The sequence below is a fragment of the Cupressus sempervirens genome, chromosome 7 (assembly GCF_028749045.1).
Source record: "Cupressus sempervirens isolate cs-2001-9-10 chromosome 7, ASM2874904v1, whole genome shotgun sequence".
NCBI classification, from domain to species: Eukaryota; Viridiplantae; Streptophyta; class Pinopsida; order Cupressales; family Cupressaceae; genus Cupressus; species Cupressus sempervirens.
The window spans coordinates 582,174,824-582,195,264 of NC_143124.1; the positions used below are offsets into that span (position 1 = coordinate 582,174,824).

General features: G+C 36.0%; 1 protein-coding gene across 6 annotated transcripts in view; it reads left to right on the forward strand.

Annotated features, from left to right (window-relative positions):
• Window positions 1-20,441, forward strand: part of LOC149548098 (uncharacterized) — a 213,162-nt gene that overhangs the window by 50,818 nt on the left and 141,903 nt on the right. For 5 of the 6 annotated variants that reach the window (XM_089792117.1, XM_089792118.1, XM_089792119.1 and 2 more), the window contains 3 exons: window positions 12,768-12,872; window positions 13,136-13,219; window positions 13,402-13,517. In XM_089792117.1, coding sequence (XP_089648243.1) covers window positions 12,768-12,872; window positions 13,136-13,219; window positions 13,402-13,517 — 305 coding nt within the window. Of the gene's footprint in view, window positions 1-10,511; window positions 10,620-12,767; window positions 12,873-13,135; window positions 13,220-13,401; window positions 13,518-20,441 lie in introns of those variants that run through there. The other variant, XM_089792122.1, reaches the window with a different exon arrangement.

Sequence of the window (20,441 nt, forward strand, 5' to 3'; positions counted from 1 at the left end):
TATTTGGTGAATCCTATGTATAGATATTGGTTCCATCTAGAGACAACAATTCACTACAAGAACAAATACAAGGAGTCAGTTGTTGTGAGGGCATTCGATCAATATTCTCATCGGGCTTGAATACTTATCAATAAAGTCACAACTGGGTTTAATCCATACAACAATACATGATCAAGAAAGAATCAAGTTACAATGGAGAAAATTATTCTCAATATTTTTAGATCATTCCTGGCCAATAAGTTAAGCATCTTAAGCTGCTTTGTCTAGAAAATTCCAAGTTTGTCACGAATGAAAGCTATTCTTAGGGAGACTCTTGATATTCCAAAACGACAACAAGAATGAATGTCTTTCTTAGTGTTACATTTGTATGTTGTGGCAATTTGAGAGAATAACAAATCATGAATTTATTCTGTAGGAACTTTTGTGCTGAAATTCATCATGGGCCCTATCTCTTGCCTTGCAAAGATTTTTTATCTGGTTGTCAGTGGATTAAATATATGATTGAGAGAATATTTTTGAAGTGTCGTTGTTGGAAGTTATATGGATGCAAAAATATACGATTAATACTCAGAGTATTTGATTGGGAGTTTTAGCTCTTTGGGGGGGGGACGTTCAACATCTTTTCTATCTATTGAAATTGTCTACCAAAGAACTGGAGATTCTTTCTTTTTCTGAGGACAAACCAAACTGGGAGAGAAATAGAGCTTCTAATTGTGTAATAGATTCATTCATTTTGTAGATGCTACATTGGACATCACAAATGGTAACACATTTTAATTGGTCTTGAAGAACTAAAGGGGTTAGAGGAGATCAGTTGGTTGGTTAGAGCGTTTCTATTAGTGACTTTTTTGGTGAAGAATTTGATAAATTTTAATAATTTGGGCGACTTGACTAAGGCCGATAGTTCCCAAATTTTATCTATCATCTCAGAAGATTATTAGATTGGCTATTTTATATATCTTGGCATGCAGGGAAAATCTACGAGCTCGAAGTAATCATGTCCTATGTGTTATGTAGGTGTTAAAGCTGAAAGAAAAACACATTTTTGGAGCAACGTAATCTGTGCTCATGGAAGCTGTTCATTTGGTAATGACAAGTAATAAAATTGATGGAATGAACAATCTGGTATTTCTGTGTTTGAAGATTACAAAAGAAAACTCGTATTAAATCTGAGTTAAGAAAAATTCTAGTTGGGGTCAATTATACTTCTTGAGTTGGGTTGTCTAAAAAATCTCAGTTGTCGGAGTTGTTGTGAGAAGGAAATAAATTCAAGATTGAACTTCAAACTAGGAAGGTGTACATGATCAAGCATTGCAGACTTCAGTGGGTCATCAATTCTGTGCTTTCTCTTATGGGAGCCACATATTTTAAATGTCGACTTGCCAAGGAGATGGATAGAACTCAGAGTGTAGTTAAGGGGTGCTAGACATTGCTAAGGGAAAAGGCTGCCGCCACTAGTCTTGGATGATGGAAAGAGTTATGTCGTGCTGCTAGTTGTATGCAAAGATAAGTCGTGGGTCTTGAGAAAGCCGTGGGGGGTTCCTTAAATAGAGAATAAGCTATAGACATCATACGGAAACTCCTAGAACCATTGTGTCAAGCCATAACAGGGAATGTTGTTTCTTTGAGCTTAAATCTCTAGCAAACTGCTAGGAAAATCTAAGTTTGAAAGATTACTGGTGCAAGCCTAGACAAGGGATAAACTAGTGAAGATTTTTGGGAGTTGAAATTTTAACAATTTCTATTTAGTATTTATTATAGTTCTAGATTTCTGAAGCAATGTCCTATCCTTAATTTCATAGTTGTTGCTAAAGACTCAAGTTGAAGTTTGGGCGAGAATGAAATTGGAGCAAAGTATTTTGTTGATGTAGAGTAAGGAAATAACTTAGTTTGCAGCTAATGTTAATACTCTATGAAAACACTCCAACATTAACCAATTTTGTTGGTCACCATCTTTAAGAGTTGATATAAATTAGCGGGCTTTTTGTAGCAAGCTGCAAACAAAATTCAACAGTTCTGAGCACCAAAGAAATTGTATAAACAAACATTAATCTGGTAGGTCTGTAATGCAGAGTACAACAACATTGGGACATTATATTTAGATCTGAAGCACTCTATTAGTTGGTCACATTTGTTAGGATAACAAGGAAGAAGAATCAGCCAAGAAACTCAGATCAGCGATGAGGAAGTTAAGAACCCCACAGTTCAACTCCAAGTTAATGATACCCAAGCTTGCAAAGAGTTGGATACTGATAAGGGATACTCCAGCCTCTTGGTGACTGATAAGGGATACTCCAGCCTCTTGGTGACTTGAAATTTGTTATTAACAAGCATTTTGATGTTCCCAATGAAGGAAATGGATTTTTCCCTCAATGTGAAATCTTATGTCTAGATGAGGAATTTGGAGCATACAATTTGGAGGACAAGCTAAAGTTCTTGGATGACATGGTTGTTGCAGCCTTAGCGCATTTTGACAATACTCATAAAAAGGTTGAAGAAACCATGTGGGAGGTACAAATTGTGGAAACAGAAAAGGGAATAGTGAGTGCAATTAATAGTGCATACCTTAACACAATTAGAAGGGCATTGGAAAAGATGAATTCAAATTATTTGAAGTTGCTCAAAGATAGGGATAAGGCTATCAAATATGCAAATGATAAAGGGAAGGTAAATGAGCTTTTGTCTTCAACTAAGTATGGCACACTACTCATTATACAAAGCTTAAAAACAGATTTCTATGGCAGCAACTCACAAGGAAGATGCACTTAATTCTTAAATCAAGTAGGTCATATAAATTGTTGAAGGGATCAATACCCTTGGTGAAAATGAATACGGGCATAGTATTTCCACCTCCCCTATTCAAATGAGATACATTATGCTAAATGAGATTGAAAGGACCAACAAGAAGTTAGATATAGGATTGTTACAAGAGCAGTTATATGCCTTCAAAATATCATGAGGTAACAATCTTTCCACATGAGGTTGAGGATGAATCAAGTAATATTAGTTCCAAAGTTTCATGTGATGATTATCATCTCCTTGGTGAAGAGGTTAGTTTGATTGATGACTCTTGTATTGAATCGGAAAGTCTAGAGTTGTCATTGATACATAATGAAGAAAGTTACAACCCAACTTTAGATTGTCATTGAGTTCTTATGATATGACAACTATCTATAAATTGATTGGTAATTTTATCTTTATGCAAATTATAGTTATTAGTGCCTCCCCTGCTATCTCTACCGTTGTATTTCAGAATTGTCTTGGCCTATATAAGTTAGTGAGTTGTAGGCAGATATGTGGAGACATCTTATCTTGAGGCACATACCTTAAGAGATGATCACCCTTCAGTACCAAGACATAGTGATGGCACTGCTATCATTTGTATTACTGACTCAGACAATGACAATGACATTTAGGGGTTTGATGAGTTGGTTTGAGTCCATATTGCGGTTGTCTTTTGCAACCTTATCGTGATCTACTTGTTTAGTTGGCTGACCCGGGGAAGATAGTAGATTGATGAACAACTTGTTTTACTCCAAGGATTGTGTTGATAGGCAGATTTGGGATTCGGGAGTTAGATAGGAGCTTCACATGTTAGGGTTCATAATGAGTGGGTTCGCAACTTGGGGCATATAGTTGTTATTTTTAGAGTGACACAACAAGAAGGTGAAGTAGAGTTTTGTAGACTGATTTGAGATCTAGCAATCATATGGATGGTTGAGTTTTTTGTGGACACCTTGCTTCACAATATGACAAGATTTTATTTCAGTTGCTTCAGATTGGATGATAGAACTAGTTGTAGACTAATATGGGTTCGTGGTATTGGTTTATAGCAGAGTTCTGAGATTCGCCACGAGTTAGGTGAGTTGCACGAGTTAGCGAGTCGGGTAGCCTCAGCCAAGTCAAAATGGCCTGATCCTGACTCAATGGGTCACCTTAGGTGACTCGCATGACTCTCTTGACCCGATTGACTCGCTTGGTTGACTTGAGTGACTTGCCTAGCTGACTCGGTTGACTCATCCGACTCACTTGGTTTTTAATTTTACTTTTAAGTTTTTTCTTAATATATCTAAATTTATGTTAGTGCTTATATAATTGATGTATGTTTATGTATGTGATCAAATTACCTTCTGTTTCATGATGTTATTGTGACTTCAAGCTTTATTCAATAATGGGTGCATGGAATGTTCTTTAAATACTAAAATATCTTTAAATTTCAAGGGTTTTATCACTTTGCCGAGTCACTACCAAGTCACAAGCGAGTCGGAGCTGTACCCTTGCCGAGTTAGGGCCAGGTCCCACTCTTGATTTTGTGGTTTATAGATTCTTGATTTCTTGAGGACAAGTAATCTTAAGGACGGGGCACTATAACTGTAATGTTCATTTTTTTGGGACATTGGAAAAATTGAAAGCCAACTTCATAAAATATTAAAAGTGACTTTATTGGAGTTAATACAAAATGTTAAATGCCATTTTTAATATTTAAGAGAGGATTAAAAGATGAAAAAGAGGAAGAAGACAAAAGACAGAAAGGGGGATGTGAAGAGTTATTAGGTTGTGCTTAAAAGAAGAGGAGTGAAGTCTGTTGCAGCATGCTGGGATTCAACTTGGTATTCAGTTTTCTCTTGAGAAACTTGGGGAAGATTTTCAGCTTTCACCTTTAGAACCTAAGGATAGAAACCTTCAGGCTCTGGGTGGATTGGACGTAAACCTAGTTCATTAGTTGTGTTGAATTCATCACCAAGATCACATCCAGAGTTACAGATCATTTTCTAGTTGTTCCAATTTGACTGTTGATATCGTATTTACGATTGGAATTTATTATGTTATTATATTGCTGGTTATTGCAACGCAATAACAGTTCAGAGTATCTTTATTTGAGTATTTGCTGGTTTATTTATTGGTTATCTAAAAATTGTTGCAAATTTTATCTGTTTATATTTCTAAAATATTTTTGAGAAAATCTAAGGGAGAATATCTAGTTGGGGATATTACAAAATATCCCAAATCTCAAAAAAATTGTCCTCAAAATCTCATGTCAGCCTTGTGCTTATCCACTTGTGAGCACAATTGGAGGTTGTTTGAGGCCATCCACATGAAGAAGGGGAATAAGTTAGGTCAAAAATATCTCAGTGACCTTGTCTTTGTGCAATATAATCTTTGGTTGCATGCAAGGAAGCAACAACTGGTCTGATTGATTCAGATGATATAGATCCTTATAATGAGTAGCCTCCATTTTTATAGAGGATGATGTCAATGATTTGGAGATGCAGGCTATAGAGGAGGAGGGGGTGGATTTGGTTTCATATTGGATAACATTGTGGAGGATGAGTCAGATATGGAGTCATTACTAGTGCCTCGAGGAGCTAAATCTAGGATTAAGGACAATCCATTGATTGAGTTGGACATACCGAGTGAGGAGGCATGGTCATACTTAGTGCAGGCCTCTAGGACTAGACCCTGTAGTTTTATCTCTTCCCTAGTCTTTACTAGAGCTAGGAAAAGTAAGATGTATTTACTTTTAGTTTTACATAAATTATTTACTAGTTTGCTTCTAGCCATCAAAATTCCTCATGAGAATGAGATCTTGTACCCACTTTGCATTTAAATATATCTAGATTCGGCTTGTTTCTTTTGTGTTCTCATTTATTGAATCATTGGATGCATCTTCTTGTTAAATTTTGCAAAAGAAAAACAAACATTTCTAATCAAATTTAAGTTATTTTTCAATTTCTTGAGTTTTTTGCTAAGTTTTGGCCGAAAATTGGGCAAGTTTTTCCTAGACTTATTTAGGCCTTAGAGAGTTTTTAAACCATGATTAGAACATTCCATGCCTTCAAAATCTTCTAAGTTGGCCAAACACAATTTGAACTAGGTCACCACAAAATATTTTCATCTTGGAAAGGAATGAAACATTAAGCACACATAAATTCCCTGCTCAAAATAACATGCTACCCATTTACCATAATATCTGGAGCCAAAGAATATAATTTATACGTTAGAATCCTTACTATGTTTCAAAAGTACGTTCACCAATTTCCAGATCGAACCGGGCCCAAAAGAGTGTGTCTCATCATGTTACAATATGAATCGGACTAGGATAAACATAACAAAAAGATAGATCATTATAGTACATCTAAAGCATGCTAATCTAGATCACCAAATTACATAAAAAGGCTCATCCAATCAACCAAGGTATGTTAACATCATTGACAATCATTGATGACAACAATGAAAACAACATCACATTCACAATAGAACGTTCTCGATCATTTTACACAAGTTCATATATTGTCTACATGTTGGCAAGGATTTTAGATGCAAATGATTGACATGTAAGGGATCAGTTGGGAAAGTGTATGAATGTCACCCTTAACTACACCTTCACAATATCTCTCATTTTAGAAGTGTAAATGATGCAAATCATTAGAATTTTACAAGGAGGCAGTAATAATATACTCAAAAGAAGCTAAGGAGGTTTTGAAGAAGTACATTTCATGGTTTATTCGATTTCTTTAGTTCAACTACATTCGATTGCAAGGATTTTCATCTTATCAACATAGGCTTCCAAAATTCCCAACTGAGAAGAAAATATTGGTATAAGGTACAAGATAGTTACCCATGTATGATAAGGTCTAGAAGAATATGCACAAGGTTGGGATGGCTTTTCCAATCACTCCAAGAAATTCGATTGAAATATGTCGTTCAATTGAAGCGACTAAGGGATCCAAAGAAGAGTTGTAGTTTTACTCTCTTGTGACATATGCATCAAGGATGAATTTTGATCCTTACCATAAAAGTAGAATAGATCATCCCCACTCTTGCATGCATGGATGTTCCCAAGAAAACTGTGGTGGAAGGAAGTATAATAAAAGAAAATCAAGCATTTGACTTTCACCGTTGGTATTGTGCATTGGTATCAAGGAAGGAGGTCCTTGAGAAGGTAATGGAATGCTGCATTAAATTTTGACTTTCACCATTGGTTGTGCATTAGTATCAAGGAAGGAGGATCTTGAGAAGGTAATGGAATGCTGCATTAAATTTAGAGGAATGATAAATGTTATTCAGTATGGAATTCTTATTTCAGTAGAAGTAATGTTTGGACAAGAAGTAAATGATGATAGGGGAATGAATGTGGAAGAGTTGAAAGATAAGATAAAAGAACCTTTTTCAAGATTGTAGATTCCATTTTAGAAAATCATTTGTAAGATGCTACTTCATTCATATCTTTCATGAATAGTTGAGAAGAATGAGGATTGGATTGGGAAAATAATTTTGTCACATGTACAACTAACTTGGCTATCATCGAGTACAAGGTGGAGGCTATCCAAGTCCACCAATTTAGAAGATTGACATCATCATATCCAAGTTTGTTGAATTTTCTATTTAGGAGAAGCATAAGGGGCACACATTTCAAGAAGATAGTTATTTTTGATCTAGGGTGTCATTGAATTTTCCTATTTAGTCTGCTACAATCCTTGGTGGCATTGAATTTTCCTATCTTCTCTTGATCCATGTAGTTTGTGCCTTGGTGGATAGTTTATTTTGCATTAGTTAACATTTAATAAAAGTTAGTAGATAAGGAGGTAGTTGTATCTACCTCACCTTAGGGTTTCTTGGAATTATCTTGGTCGTTCATTTAGAATAAATTTGGGCCCTTGGTTTACAAGTGAAAGCCCTATATAAAAGCTTGATCACTTAATTTGTAGAAGAGACTTTTGTGAAATTGTTGCCAACATATTGCTAGAATAAATGCAAACTCATTGAAGGTTGGGGATAACTCATGTTGTTTTGGGATGTTAGCATTGTTTCCTACATCACGTTAGTTTACATGTTTTTTAACATTAAGATGAATAGTTAATGAAAGATATTGTTGTTAATTCATGGTGAAACCCTTATGTACGTACCATTTGTACTTTGTTGATTGCAAATTGTAGTGCATGGTTAGAATAAACTTGATCATTTCGAAAGCTTAATTGCTTTATCCTCATTGTTTGACATATTTATGGTGTTAATTTGTATAGGTGATTCAAAAATCATTTACATACCCTTTTGAGATTTCATCATCTTTGCATAGTTGCTTCCTCACGGGGGAGCAAAGCTTGGTTTGCTTTGACCAAATCAACAGTATTTTCTTGCATTGGTAGAAGTAGATTAGATTCCTAAACCTATTCTTGTTGCATTTTAGTTCCAAAAGAATTTTTATTAAGTTGAAGACCCCCATTGCAAGACCATTCTTATTTTGGGGAAAAGAATTGATAAAAATCTAGGAATAATTGTGTAAGTCCCTTTGAGAGAACCAACAAAATCACATCATTTTTCTGAGTCTATTTCGAACATAATGTTGGATGTTCACAACGTACACCTTGGGGTTGCCTTACTTGATCACATAGTAAATTAGCATTTGACACTTCCTTTTTCAAGGGAGGATAAAATAGTTGGTATTTTACTATTTGTTAGTGAAATTGTTAGAAATCACATATCAACACAATCTAAAAAAATTAATTATAGGAATTTGGATGAGCTTTTAATACAAAAGTTGCAATTTTTTGCATGTACTTGCATCTTTTATAGGAAAAAACTCGTGCTACTTTTTTAAATATTTGTTGGGGAGTTTTTGGGTGAGTAACTCACATGGCATTTTGATTCGGGTATCATCTTAAAATCTGCCAAGGTTTGTGTCTATGCATGATTTTTTTAAAATCAATTTCTTTCTGCTATTATTAAACACTTCCATGGATAGGAGTTACTATGTAAGCTTGCAATAATTCAGCTTCCATAGAGAATATTCTGTGCTCTATTTGTTGCCTTGACACGATTTTGTTGGTGGGTCTGGTGGGCTTCCCTTTTGGTGCCAATAATGAGATTATTCTGCTTGTGATTGGATCAATCTTCTTCATGTTGTTTCCATTTCTTTAGCTTGTGTATATATTGCCTCTTCTATAGTTCCCATGCACAACTCTGTTAGTTCCATCTGTAAGGATGTTTTCTTCCCATTTTCCTCCTCCATGTGGACTTTGGTGTCCTGTTCAATTTCATTTTTCTGATGTTCAAGGTAGCTTTTTCATATTTCTTTGATCATTTTAATATCATTCCTAAAATAAAAAATAATATTTACTTTAAAGTTTGAAAATACAAGTTGCCACTTAATTGGTTATTGTCTGCTTTAGTTGGGTTGTAATAGTGAGTGCTTGTTGTGCTCCTAAGTAACCTTCTTTGGGAGTTTTATCTTTTTGACCTCCTATAGTAATGCTCTTATTACCAATTTGAAAGGAGTTAGTTACTAAATTCCATAGTTACTCGAGTAGGATGACTTATTATTACACTAGAATCATCTGTTTCCAGTTGCTAACTAGTTTATTAGTGTGGAGCAATTCAAAGCATTAATATGTATTTATAATATAATTTAAGTTTTCTCATTCCTAATGTATTGAGTGTGTTGGTTTCTAAAACCACAGATTGGAAATCCAAGAGCCTACCACTTCTCTGATAGGACTTCTCAATAAGTTTTGGCCAACGAACGGGAATACTTCTCGATTCCCCTGCACTTTAGGCTCCGCTACACCTAGGCGGGTAGACCTTCTCCTCAAACTTGATTACTTGGTTTAGAGCTTTTCTAAAGCGAATTTAAACATTGAGAGTTCTCCGGCTGGCAAAGTCCTCGAACTCAATCAAAATGAAATTGGATGTTGAATACTTGATAATTGAATGTTTTGTATAAATTTTGTTAATAATGAATTTGATGCTTGCAGAAGAAGTATATAGATTTTCTGACTTCAATAAAAAGACTAGTGCCTCTACTCATTCGGGCAATAGAGTCAACTTCAATGAATTTTCACATACAACTTCATAATGTTTTACACACTTTACTGCCAACAATTAAATAATCAAGATGCAAGAGATCAATTACTATGCAATCTTTAAATTAGTCTAGATTGAATTTTAACTCCTCTAGGAGACAAATTGGACACAAATACGAAAACAATTAAATATTTCATAGTATATGTGATGATCGAATTTAAATGCTAAATGACCTTGTCCACTAATCCGATATTAAAATTGTATACAAAATTCTAAAAAATAATTACAAAGGACGATTCGCCTACAGTTTAAATCTCCACGCATTTAATAATAAACAAAAGACATTTTATTTTATTTTAAAAATAAAATAATGGAATTTATATTACAAAGTCATATTGAGCCCTTATTCCTCCTTACAAAAATATATAAATATAAAAATGCTTCTTCAGAGTAAATCTGAAATGTAATTGTTTGGATATCTTTATTTTGTTCCATTATGTCATCCTTTTATATCCTTATCATTCTAAAGTTGTGACTTTTTAACTTTAAAAGCTACCTATCTTCAAAAATAGATCACACCTCTTATTTAATCAATTTCCCTTAATCATTCCTTATTGACTTTAATAACAAATTTATTTGAATGCTTCATGACTTTGTGTTTGAATTAATCTTGATATATGCTTGCTTTGTATCAACACTTCATTGAAAAAATAGCTTCGTTTCTCATGAAGATCATTGGCGGCATATTCTGTATTCATCTTCATTGTGAACTCCATAGTATTTCGTCAGCAATCAAACCATCCATTTCTGCGATTCCTGTACATTTTCCAGACTCTGACAGCTCCTCTGCTTTTGTTTTAGTGGCGTATCAAGCATTACTGCCACATATGATTGGACCTGTATATATATTTTTCGTATTCAATTTGTATAATGGTTATTGGGATATGACGTTTGTTTCATATCGAGAATGTTTAAATCAACATGTGAACTTTTTGGCACCGTGTCTGGTTGTTCCACCATCATAACGTGAATTCCCTCTTTCTCACTCCTCAACAGATCTTGCTTCACGCAAACCCGTTTTGAATGACAACAACATCAATCCAATCAACGTCTGAACACTTCCACTCCAAATGTGAATTTCATGTCTTTACGTGGCTCACATACTCTTTTCTTGTGATTTTATCAGGCTCTAACCCTGTACAGATTTATCAGGCTCAAGATGATTGTGTTCAAGGGCTTTCACTTTGTTCTTTAGCATTTGTACTCATAGTTTCTTCTTTTTATTAATGGAGTGTCAGTCAACACCGATTTTTCCCAAACGCTCCAATTTCTTGTATGATAATTAACATATCTGATATGCCTTTGATATATGCAGACTTCTTAACATGGTGAAAATGAATTATATAATTGACCGGTATCTTCTCATGTTTGGATAGACTGTCATCATCATATTCTTCAGTCACTGTATGTAATCTTGAGTCAACTTATTCAGATAAGGCAGATAGTCATTGTTGCTTGAATACCATATCAATCACTGTCTGTTACCTTCAATATGTTGGCATGATTGAGATAGGCTATTGATGCTTCAAAACTTCTTGTCTATTAATCATCCCGATGATCTCTATGCCATGGTTTATCGCAGATGATAATTCAATCATTATGATTTCCGGATAATAGTAAATCGCATCCAATTTATGCAGAGTGTCGTCAATTACTTGGAACAGTCATTTCTCCCCTTTCTCATTCATGTATATAAACTTTTGAAGATATCTGACTAGGAAGACAATGCAAATTTCTTGATTGATGATTCCTTGCTCTTTGCCGGAGTAGATTTCATTGTTGATGCCTTGTATTCAGCCATGACCATTATGGGTTTGATAAATCGTATTGACCCTTTATTAAAACGCATCAATGAGAAACGGTGTTTTCTTCGTATCGTGGCTGTATGCTTATTGCAGGTGCTGACGTCTTTTATATAATCTTTAACAAAGACTCCCAAAGACATATTCAAATACTTATAAGCCGGCAGTCACCTCCTGATTTATCTGTATTTATGTTGTCTTCTTTATGCGATAGCCCTGGAGCATATTTGCTGCACCAATGACACTTCAGTTTTATCTTTTCAAAGGTATTATTTTCGCTATCAGAATTTATTCACCATGCAATATAATCTCCTGTATACTTGCTGGATGCATATACATTTCAATGACAATGACTTTCATGTCATTGTGCAGATATTGTGACTTTAGATTAGTTTGCTGCTTGAATAACATAGCAACCACTGTCTGCTACTTTCAACATGCTGTGGATAGATGGGTATCATGTGCTCTGTGATGTTTTTTCCATATACATACCAATTGCAGGGTCATATATCTACAAGAAAAGTAGTCTATGACAGGGACTGTAACAAAAGTTTTGATATAAATCTAAAATACTCCAATAAGAGTGTCATCCACGCTGTTTGAGTTCTCAGATTATTGGTATAAGCGGCTCCTTCATAAATCTTTTATTTGTTGTAGCAAATCCCTTCAAATCTGAAAGTTCCCCAATATGTCTCTCAAAGATGGATTACTTGTTCTTCATCACCTTTAACTACAAGGTCTTGATGAGAAATAAAAAACTTAATAAATGAAAAGTGAATGACACATGGAGGCCTAAAATTTAGGCTCCATCAGAGTGTACATACCAATCTGGAGTTTTGAACTTTGAAGCCACTTAGTTGAGAGCCTTTGCACATGCATGTGGTAGGAAACTATTTTTTTTTACTTTGTAATGAACAAATGAAATCTAATGGTTGGAACTGCCTTGTTATGCATATTTCATTTTATAAAATATTCAATTTATTGATGTTAATTTCTTCTACAATATTTTTGGTTAATGTATATCATGTTTCCTGGAAATTCATCATGTTCACACAGTGAGTTTGTACTTCATATGCTTTTTCCTATGATATTTTTGTATTATAGATATTTGTGGAATCAAATCCTCATGGAGCAGAGACGCTACCTCCTGGAATTGTTGTGCACGAGACAGATTTATATCCCCGAAGGTTATGGGGTAACCCTAGTGAGGTGCGCTTTTTCATTAAATCCCAATTTAAAAGGTTGGATTATAATATTTAATGAAATGAAGCTAAGTTAATAATTTTGTAAATCTTCTACATATGAGAAAGAAAGAACATGACTGTCTGATATATCTTGTTAAGATACATTTTCATAATTACATTTTGTCTTCTTTTTTGTTTTTTTATTAACTTTTATCTTTCAGTATGTGCATCTTCTTCATTAGTTATTTGAGTTGATATTAATTTTTGGTTATGGACTAAAATCTGCAGGATTTGCCCTTTAAGCCAAAATATTTGGTAGCTTTTACAGTTGGCATTCGACAAAAGTATATTGTTAATGACATGGTTTCAAAGGTGTGTAAATGTGGAATTTATTAATAATGGTTTATTTGTTTGGCTCCTGGAGTATTCCTTAGTCTTCCATGTTTGTTTCGTTGTAGATGTCAGTATTTTTACATAATTGTAAGCATATGGATGCATTCTGAAAATGTATCACGAAAATTAATGCTCTTGTTTTTTGACATCTTAATTATCAGTTCTCAGGAAATTTTTCCATCATATTATTCCATTATGATGGAATGACAACAGAGTGGGATCAATTCGAATGGTCTCGACATGCAATTCATGTCAGCACTCAAAAACAAACAAAATGGTAGGAAGGCTTTGATCTTTGTCTGTGTTTTTACATGTAAACCAAAACCAGTGTACTTTTGCATAGCTATTCTGTTATGGATTCAACCTTTATAACTATCTTTTATTATATATCCTTTGTTTAAACTAAGTGAAGAGAGAAACTATTGGAAGTAAAGTTTACTACATCTTTTCACAGTACTCTTAAGTGATTTTAGGGTAATCATTTCTTGCATCAGATCATTTTGTGTTATTTCTTGGATGGAATCTAACAAATCTCTCAAAATGTTCATCAGTATTGTCCTTGAGATGATCATATTAAGGTGTTGGAATTTCAAGCATTCCTAGTAATATTTTGGGTATACATTTTTTTGATTTTACTTTCACTATTTCAATAAACAAATTTTATATAAAATTTTGCCTCAGAATTCTCAGAAATACCCAAAAACACCACAGCAATAATTTTTTTTTTTGTAGTTTTATAACTTAAAATATATTTAAATACACAAATATACAACTCGAAATTTACCAGTTTGATGCAAATCACAATCTGAACATGCTATTCTATTACTCCTGGAAATCTGAACAATAACAAAGTTATAGAGTTACTCTGAAATTTGATCTTCTAATTCAGGCTTTTTGTCCCAAGATGGTGTAGTTACCATGCTTGAAGGGTTTTGTCTCCAAATGCTGCTAGCTTCCATGACAGTGTTACAAGCTTGAGAACAAAGTTGAATTTTTTTCTTTCAAACTTTTGGAGTGCATTCTTATGTCTTTCTAATGCTTCATATCTTCCATGCTTGCCCTTTCTTCTGTGTAACTTAATCATAGGCAATCCATTGATAAGGAGATATTTTCCACAGAAAGTCAAATTTTGATATTGCTATCAGAATTCAACTGTGTAGTCTATGCCCAGTCCTTAGTTTATGTAAGGTTCAACTATACACTTTATAGGCAATTCTGTCCTCAGTTGATGTCAGTTTAACAAGTCCATTAATCTATGGCAATTAACTGCCAAACCCATCCCTCCTTATGTCCTTATTTAACTAAGCCTGACTGATTCATCCACCTTAGTTCATTATTTTTGACTCTGACCGACCTTGACTAACTCATCCACTGCCAGTCTACTTAATGATATATCCGTGCTATGAGTCCTAGGAACCCTTCATGCCATGGATATAAAAAATGGGACATTCCTCAATTAATATTTGCAAAATTTTCAGGAAAGGTGATACCCATTGTAATTAATGTGTGCCACCATTGAGATAAATTTATTTGACTGGATGATTAGATCATGCATGCTGTTACAACAAAGATTTATCAATTGAATAATGTAAGAATTTATCAATAACAACAACCCAAGATCTAGAGGCTTATGAATAGTGCAAAACCAAGAGAGACACAATGGACAAGAAAAAATTGTATTCTTATAAATGATGCAATAGCTGAACTGGTAAACTGAACTAAGTACAATGTACAAGTGCTTATTTGTATATGCAAGACAATAAATGAACATGATAGCCAAGAGATAACTTATCCACGTAAGGTTGAATCATATGGACACCAAAGGTGGATTATCCTCCATTGTGCAATGAAGTATGTACAAACATGTGCAGCAATGTGGAGGATGATAAAGTGATAAGTGCACTAAAGGTGGAGGCAACACAAAGTGGAATGTGATAACTACTATCACCACCTAAACTGATATCTCTTTCTACAACATTTGCCACCAAATGTGCAAACTCATAAGTGTCTCAAGTGCAAACTACTATGCTATGTATTATCCTAAGTAAGCTTAAGTTGAGCATAATTATGAGAAATTAATTAAACCAACACCCCCATAAGTGTAAATTGGGGGAATGTAAGCTCAAGCTAACAATGCAAGATTGTTCCCAACTACTAGGCCATATGCACAATTGAAAATGCAATCTGTAATGTCCCCTTCTCCATGCTAGGCCTTATTGGTGCCTTGTTGGTCTATCTTTTCATCTAGAGAGGCTAATGACATTAACCTTGAGGATACCAGCCAGTCACATGTGTTTATTTGGTTTCATTGGGGAAATATTTAAGTGGAGAAGCTTTTCTATACTTTATTTTATAAAGTGGATCTATAAGGTTACTTTATGACTTAAAGTCATTTTATGACAAAAGTAACTTAAGTGACTAAAATACGAAAATGACTTTTATCCCACGTTGCCTGGTTATAAAAGCAATGAGCTTCCTTGGGATGGACACCATGAAATATAATATTATAAAAATGAAAGGTTGCTTAAATGTGACTAGTTGCTCTTGAGGACGAAACCCCTTGAGGCAAATTTGAGAAGTTGGACATAGGCTAGCATCTCATTGAAGTTTTAGTTTAGATTTAGGCAGAGGATTGGCAAGGTGAAATGATTGTTTCAGTTGGCTCCACACTTAGAAGTAAGTCTGTATTCGAACGTCAGCATTAGTAAGATTGGCAATAGTTAGTAATCAAGTGATAAACTTTTAACATGTCTGGGAATTAGGGGCGGTAAATCATTGCAGTTAGCAGCTTGTTCCTAAGCTTCAAACAACATGAGTCATCTAGAATATAACTACACATGAGATTTAGTCACTAGTTTTGGGTAGGGTTGAAGCCACCAGAGCTATCTGATCCCATTCTCCTCTCCTTTTTCGTGGCAGTTAGTAGTGGTGTATGCACGAGGAGCTGGGGTTTCCATACAGCCGTGGAGGTCATTCCACTTCATTGGTAGTTAGTAGAAGGTCGTGACGGTGGATGGCAACAGTGACAAGGCACGAGATATTGGTGACCACAACCATGTGCTTCACATGCCGTGCAGTAGCTAAAGGAAGCAGCAAGCCCGCGTTGACCCAGCAAAACCGCGTTGACTCATTAATGGCCAATCTTGGATTGCAGGGGTAGTATTCTGAATCACTCTAGCTCTAGGTTCCATCATCTTTATTTAATGCATCTTATTTATGCAAAGGAGTTATCTATTGGTTAATCTTCCTAGTATTGTGTGTGTTTTTTCTAGTGTTTGTTGTTTATGCCCTGCTTTGGCTAAAACATAAAAGGATAATCAGACACCCGATTTAATGTATTTTGGAGGTATTTGGTGACTTTCTGAATTGATTTTCCAAGTTACATTAGGTGCCACTTTCTGCATGATTTGCGTTTGATCAGATTATCTTCTATTATTCCTCTTGGAGTCTGGTTTCTTATAGTGGTATCAAAGCCACAAGACTTGCCAACTTGTGGGTAAACTATTGGAATTGGAGTCTGGTTATAATAGGAAAAATGTTAGATAGGCATGAATAGGGAGCCATATAATTTTAATCACATCTGACCTAAATAGTTAGGATCTTCAGTTCAGATTGATATTGAGGATAGTTTCATAGTTGACGAGGAGCTAACCTTTGAGACAAACATATAGGTTGAACAGGTTGAACAGGTTGAGCAGGTTGAACAAGTACGGGTCACTCAAATGGCTCATGATGCTAGTGAACAGGAATGGGAAGTGAGGGAAATCTTTCGCGCTATTAGAGATGGACAGAATAATATTGCTATTGCACTTCAGTAGCTTACAGGCACTATGCAGCAGCTAGCTTCGATACACAGAAGAGCATCGAGTCATCAAAGTGGAGGTGGTAGTGTGGCAGGATCACCTCGGGCTGCTAGGGCCCCCACACGGAACAGTGACAAACCATTGATGCCCATTTTTGTTGAGAATAATGCTGAGGAAGAGGTAGCCCAACCTCTGGCAGCAGGCTTACTTCCAGATAATGTTATGGCTATGTACGATGAATGGGATCTGTTCCATGATCTAGTTAAGCAGAATATGACCTTTATTCAATACATGAATCATAAAAGGGAGTCAGAGACAGCACAATAGGATAGGAGACCTAGGGCATAAAATAGAGACTTGAAGCATGCCATGAACAAGTTATCTCTCCCCAATTTCGATGGCAGTAGTAAGACATCTGCTAGGGCTTGGATTCACAAGTTAGACACATTCCTGACACTCAAACCCATATCAGAAATAGAAGCTATTAGATTTTCCACGATGCATTTAGAGGGAACAGCATATGATTGGTGGCACCATGGACTAGTCACCCAGGACCATGGTCTCATTACTTCTTACGAGACTTTTAGCTCTAAGCTGATCACTCGTTTTGACAGGAAGGACATTGAGGTCTACTACAGGGATTTGGCGTAGTTGCGATAGTGTGGATTTTTAGATGACTTCATTGATGAGTTTTAGCGGATCCTGTTTATGGTTCTGAATATGACAGAATAGTGTAAGGTAATGCTGTTCACAGAGGGCTTATAGGACAGATTTAGAGGTTTGGTCAAGGTCCTTAAACCAGACACCTTAGATGATGCTTTTAAGATCACACATGATCTGGATTCACCTTCTTCGATACTATAGCCTCCTAAGAAACCTTATAAGGTGTCTACTGCGATCCAAAAGAACAAGAATCAACATAAGACTTCCCCCCCTCCAGGTTGGACTTTGAGACACGAAATAAATTGAGGAAGAAGCTATGGTTCACTTGTAGGGAGTTGTGGACCCCGGATCACAAATGCCTTGGTAAGGGTAAAATACATTATGTGGAGGTTCTTTTGGAAGAGAAGGATGAGCAGCAGGGAGGCAACAATGTTAATGGCAGCGATGAGGAAGTGAGAAGCAACCTCCTAAAGAGAGGACGAAGGAATCCACTCTTGGACAATCCCCTATCATAGCTTCCCTTTCTAGCAATCCCACTAGTCACCCCTTTTGTTTGAAAGGGCGTAGTTAGAAGGCAGTTTATTGTGTACCTTTTAGATATAGGTGCATCACATAATTTCATAAGCACACGTTGGATATCAAAGAGAAAGTTATAGGTTGATGATATACCCGAGTTTGAAGTTAGGGTAGTAGGAGGTGATAGATTCAGGTGTACAAGGAAAGTGCTAGGGCTCTCGATTCACTTTGATGACTATCCTCTAGAGGCAGATTTTATGTTGTTGACTTGGATGGGTTAGATGCCATGTTGGGTAGATAGTGGTTATGGAGTGTTGGTAGGTACACAGTTGATCATGGTAAGATGCACCTAGAATTCTTACAGGATGGCCGACAAGTGATTCTCAAGGCCATACTAGAGGGCAAACCCAGAGTGATTTCAGCGCACAGGATGAAGGCTATTATGAGGCATGATGACATTGAGTGGCCTGTGCATTGTTTCATCTCCTCTAAGGTCACATTAGGTTCAGGACAATAGTTTCATTGTGACATTTAGCTAATGCTTGATAATCACAAGAGGGTTCTTGAAGACATACCCTAGGTATTCCCCGAGATAGAGGGTTTGAGCATATCATTGAGCTAGAGGAGGGTGTCAAACCTGTCATTATCACTCCTTATCGTCACCACAAGCACTATAAAGGGGAAATAGAAAGGACAATCAAGGAACTCTTAGACATGGGACATATCAGACCCAACTCTAGCCCTTTTGTTTCTTCGGTAGTTTTGGTGAAGAAGGATGGTTCTCTTTGCATGTGTATTGATTATTGTACTCTCAACAAAAGGACCATTAAGAATAGGCACCCTATTCCTCACATTGATGAGTTATTAGAGGAACTACATGGGGTAGTCTATTTTTTGAAGATACATCTTCGATCTAGATACCATCAAATATGTGTTCATGAGGACGTACATAAGACAACTTTTAGATGCCACTATGGACGATGAGTTTTTGGTTATGCCATTTGGGCTCACCAATGCACCAGCCACATTTCAGTCTTGTATGAACCATATTTTTAAAAAGAAGTTGTGCAAGAGCGTGTTGGTGTTCTTTGATGATATCTTGGTTTTTAGCAAGACTTGGAAGGAGCATTTGCAACACCTAGATGAGGTACTTAGCATTATGGAGGAGCATTCATTGTTTGCAAAGGAATCGAAGTGTGAGTTCGGATTGACTGAGATTCTTTACCTTGGACACGTGATTGGTGTAGATGGGTTTAAGGTACACCAGGAAAAGATACAAGCAATCCTAGATTAGCCGCCTCCGAGAAATGTATCAGATTTGAGAGGTTTCCTCGGTCTTTGCTCCTATTATAGGAGGTTCTCTAGAGGCTTTTCTCAGACAGCGGTTCCCCTCACCAATCTCACAACAGAAAGGGGCGTTCAGGTGGACAGATGATGCAAAGGTAGTCTTTGATAGGCTCAAGACAGTGATGAGCACATGCCCTGTTCTAGCACTTCCTAATTTCTCTCGCTCTTTTGTCTTAGAGTGTGATGCTTTGGGGAACAAAATTGGCACAATTCTGATGTAGGACAGGCACCCGATAACATATGAGAGCTGGAAGCTCAAGGACAGTGAGAGATTGTATTCCACTTATGACAAGGAGATGCTAGCAATTATGTACGCCTTAACCAAGTTTAGACAGTACTTAGTGGGTGGCAAATTCACGGTTAAGATAGACCACAACAACTTGCGATATTTCTTAGAACAGAAGGATCTTAATGAAAGACAACAAAAGTGGGTCAGTAAGATTCAGGTCTATGATTTTGATATCGAGTATGTCAAGGGTAAGAATAATATAGTTGTTGATGCACTTTCTAGGAAACCTTCAGTAGTAGATTGTTGTGCCATTTCAAAGATATTGGTAGACTGTAAGTCCTGGTTATTGGTTGAGTATTCTAAGAATACTCAAGCTTGTTAGATCATGGAAGGGCAGCTCTAGGACAACAAGTACAAGGTAATCGATGATATGATTTTTTATAAAGATAGGATCTACCTCGTGCCAGAGTCTATGCTCAAGGTAAAAAAATTATGGATACTCTTCATGATGCACCATCAGCTAGATGCCTAGGCTTCTTCAAAACTTATAGCTAGGTCAGAGTAAGGTTTTTATGGAAGGGCCTCAAGGATGAAGTCCTTCAGCATGTTAGAGAATGCCAGACTTGTCAGGTGAACAAGTTGG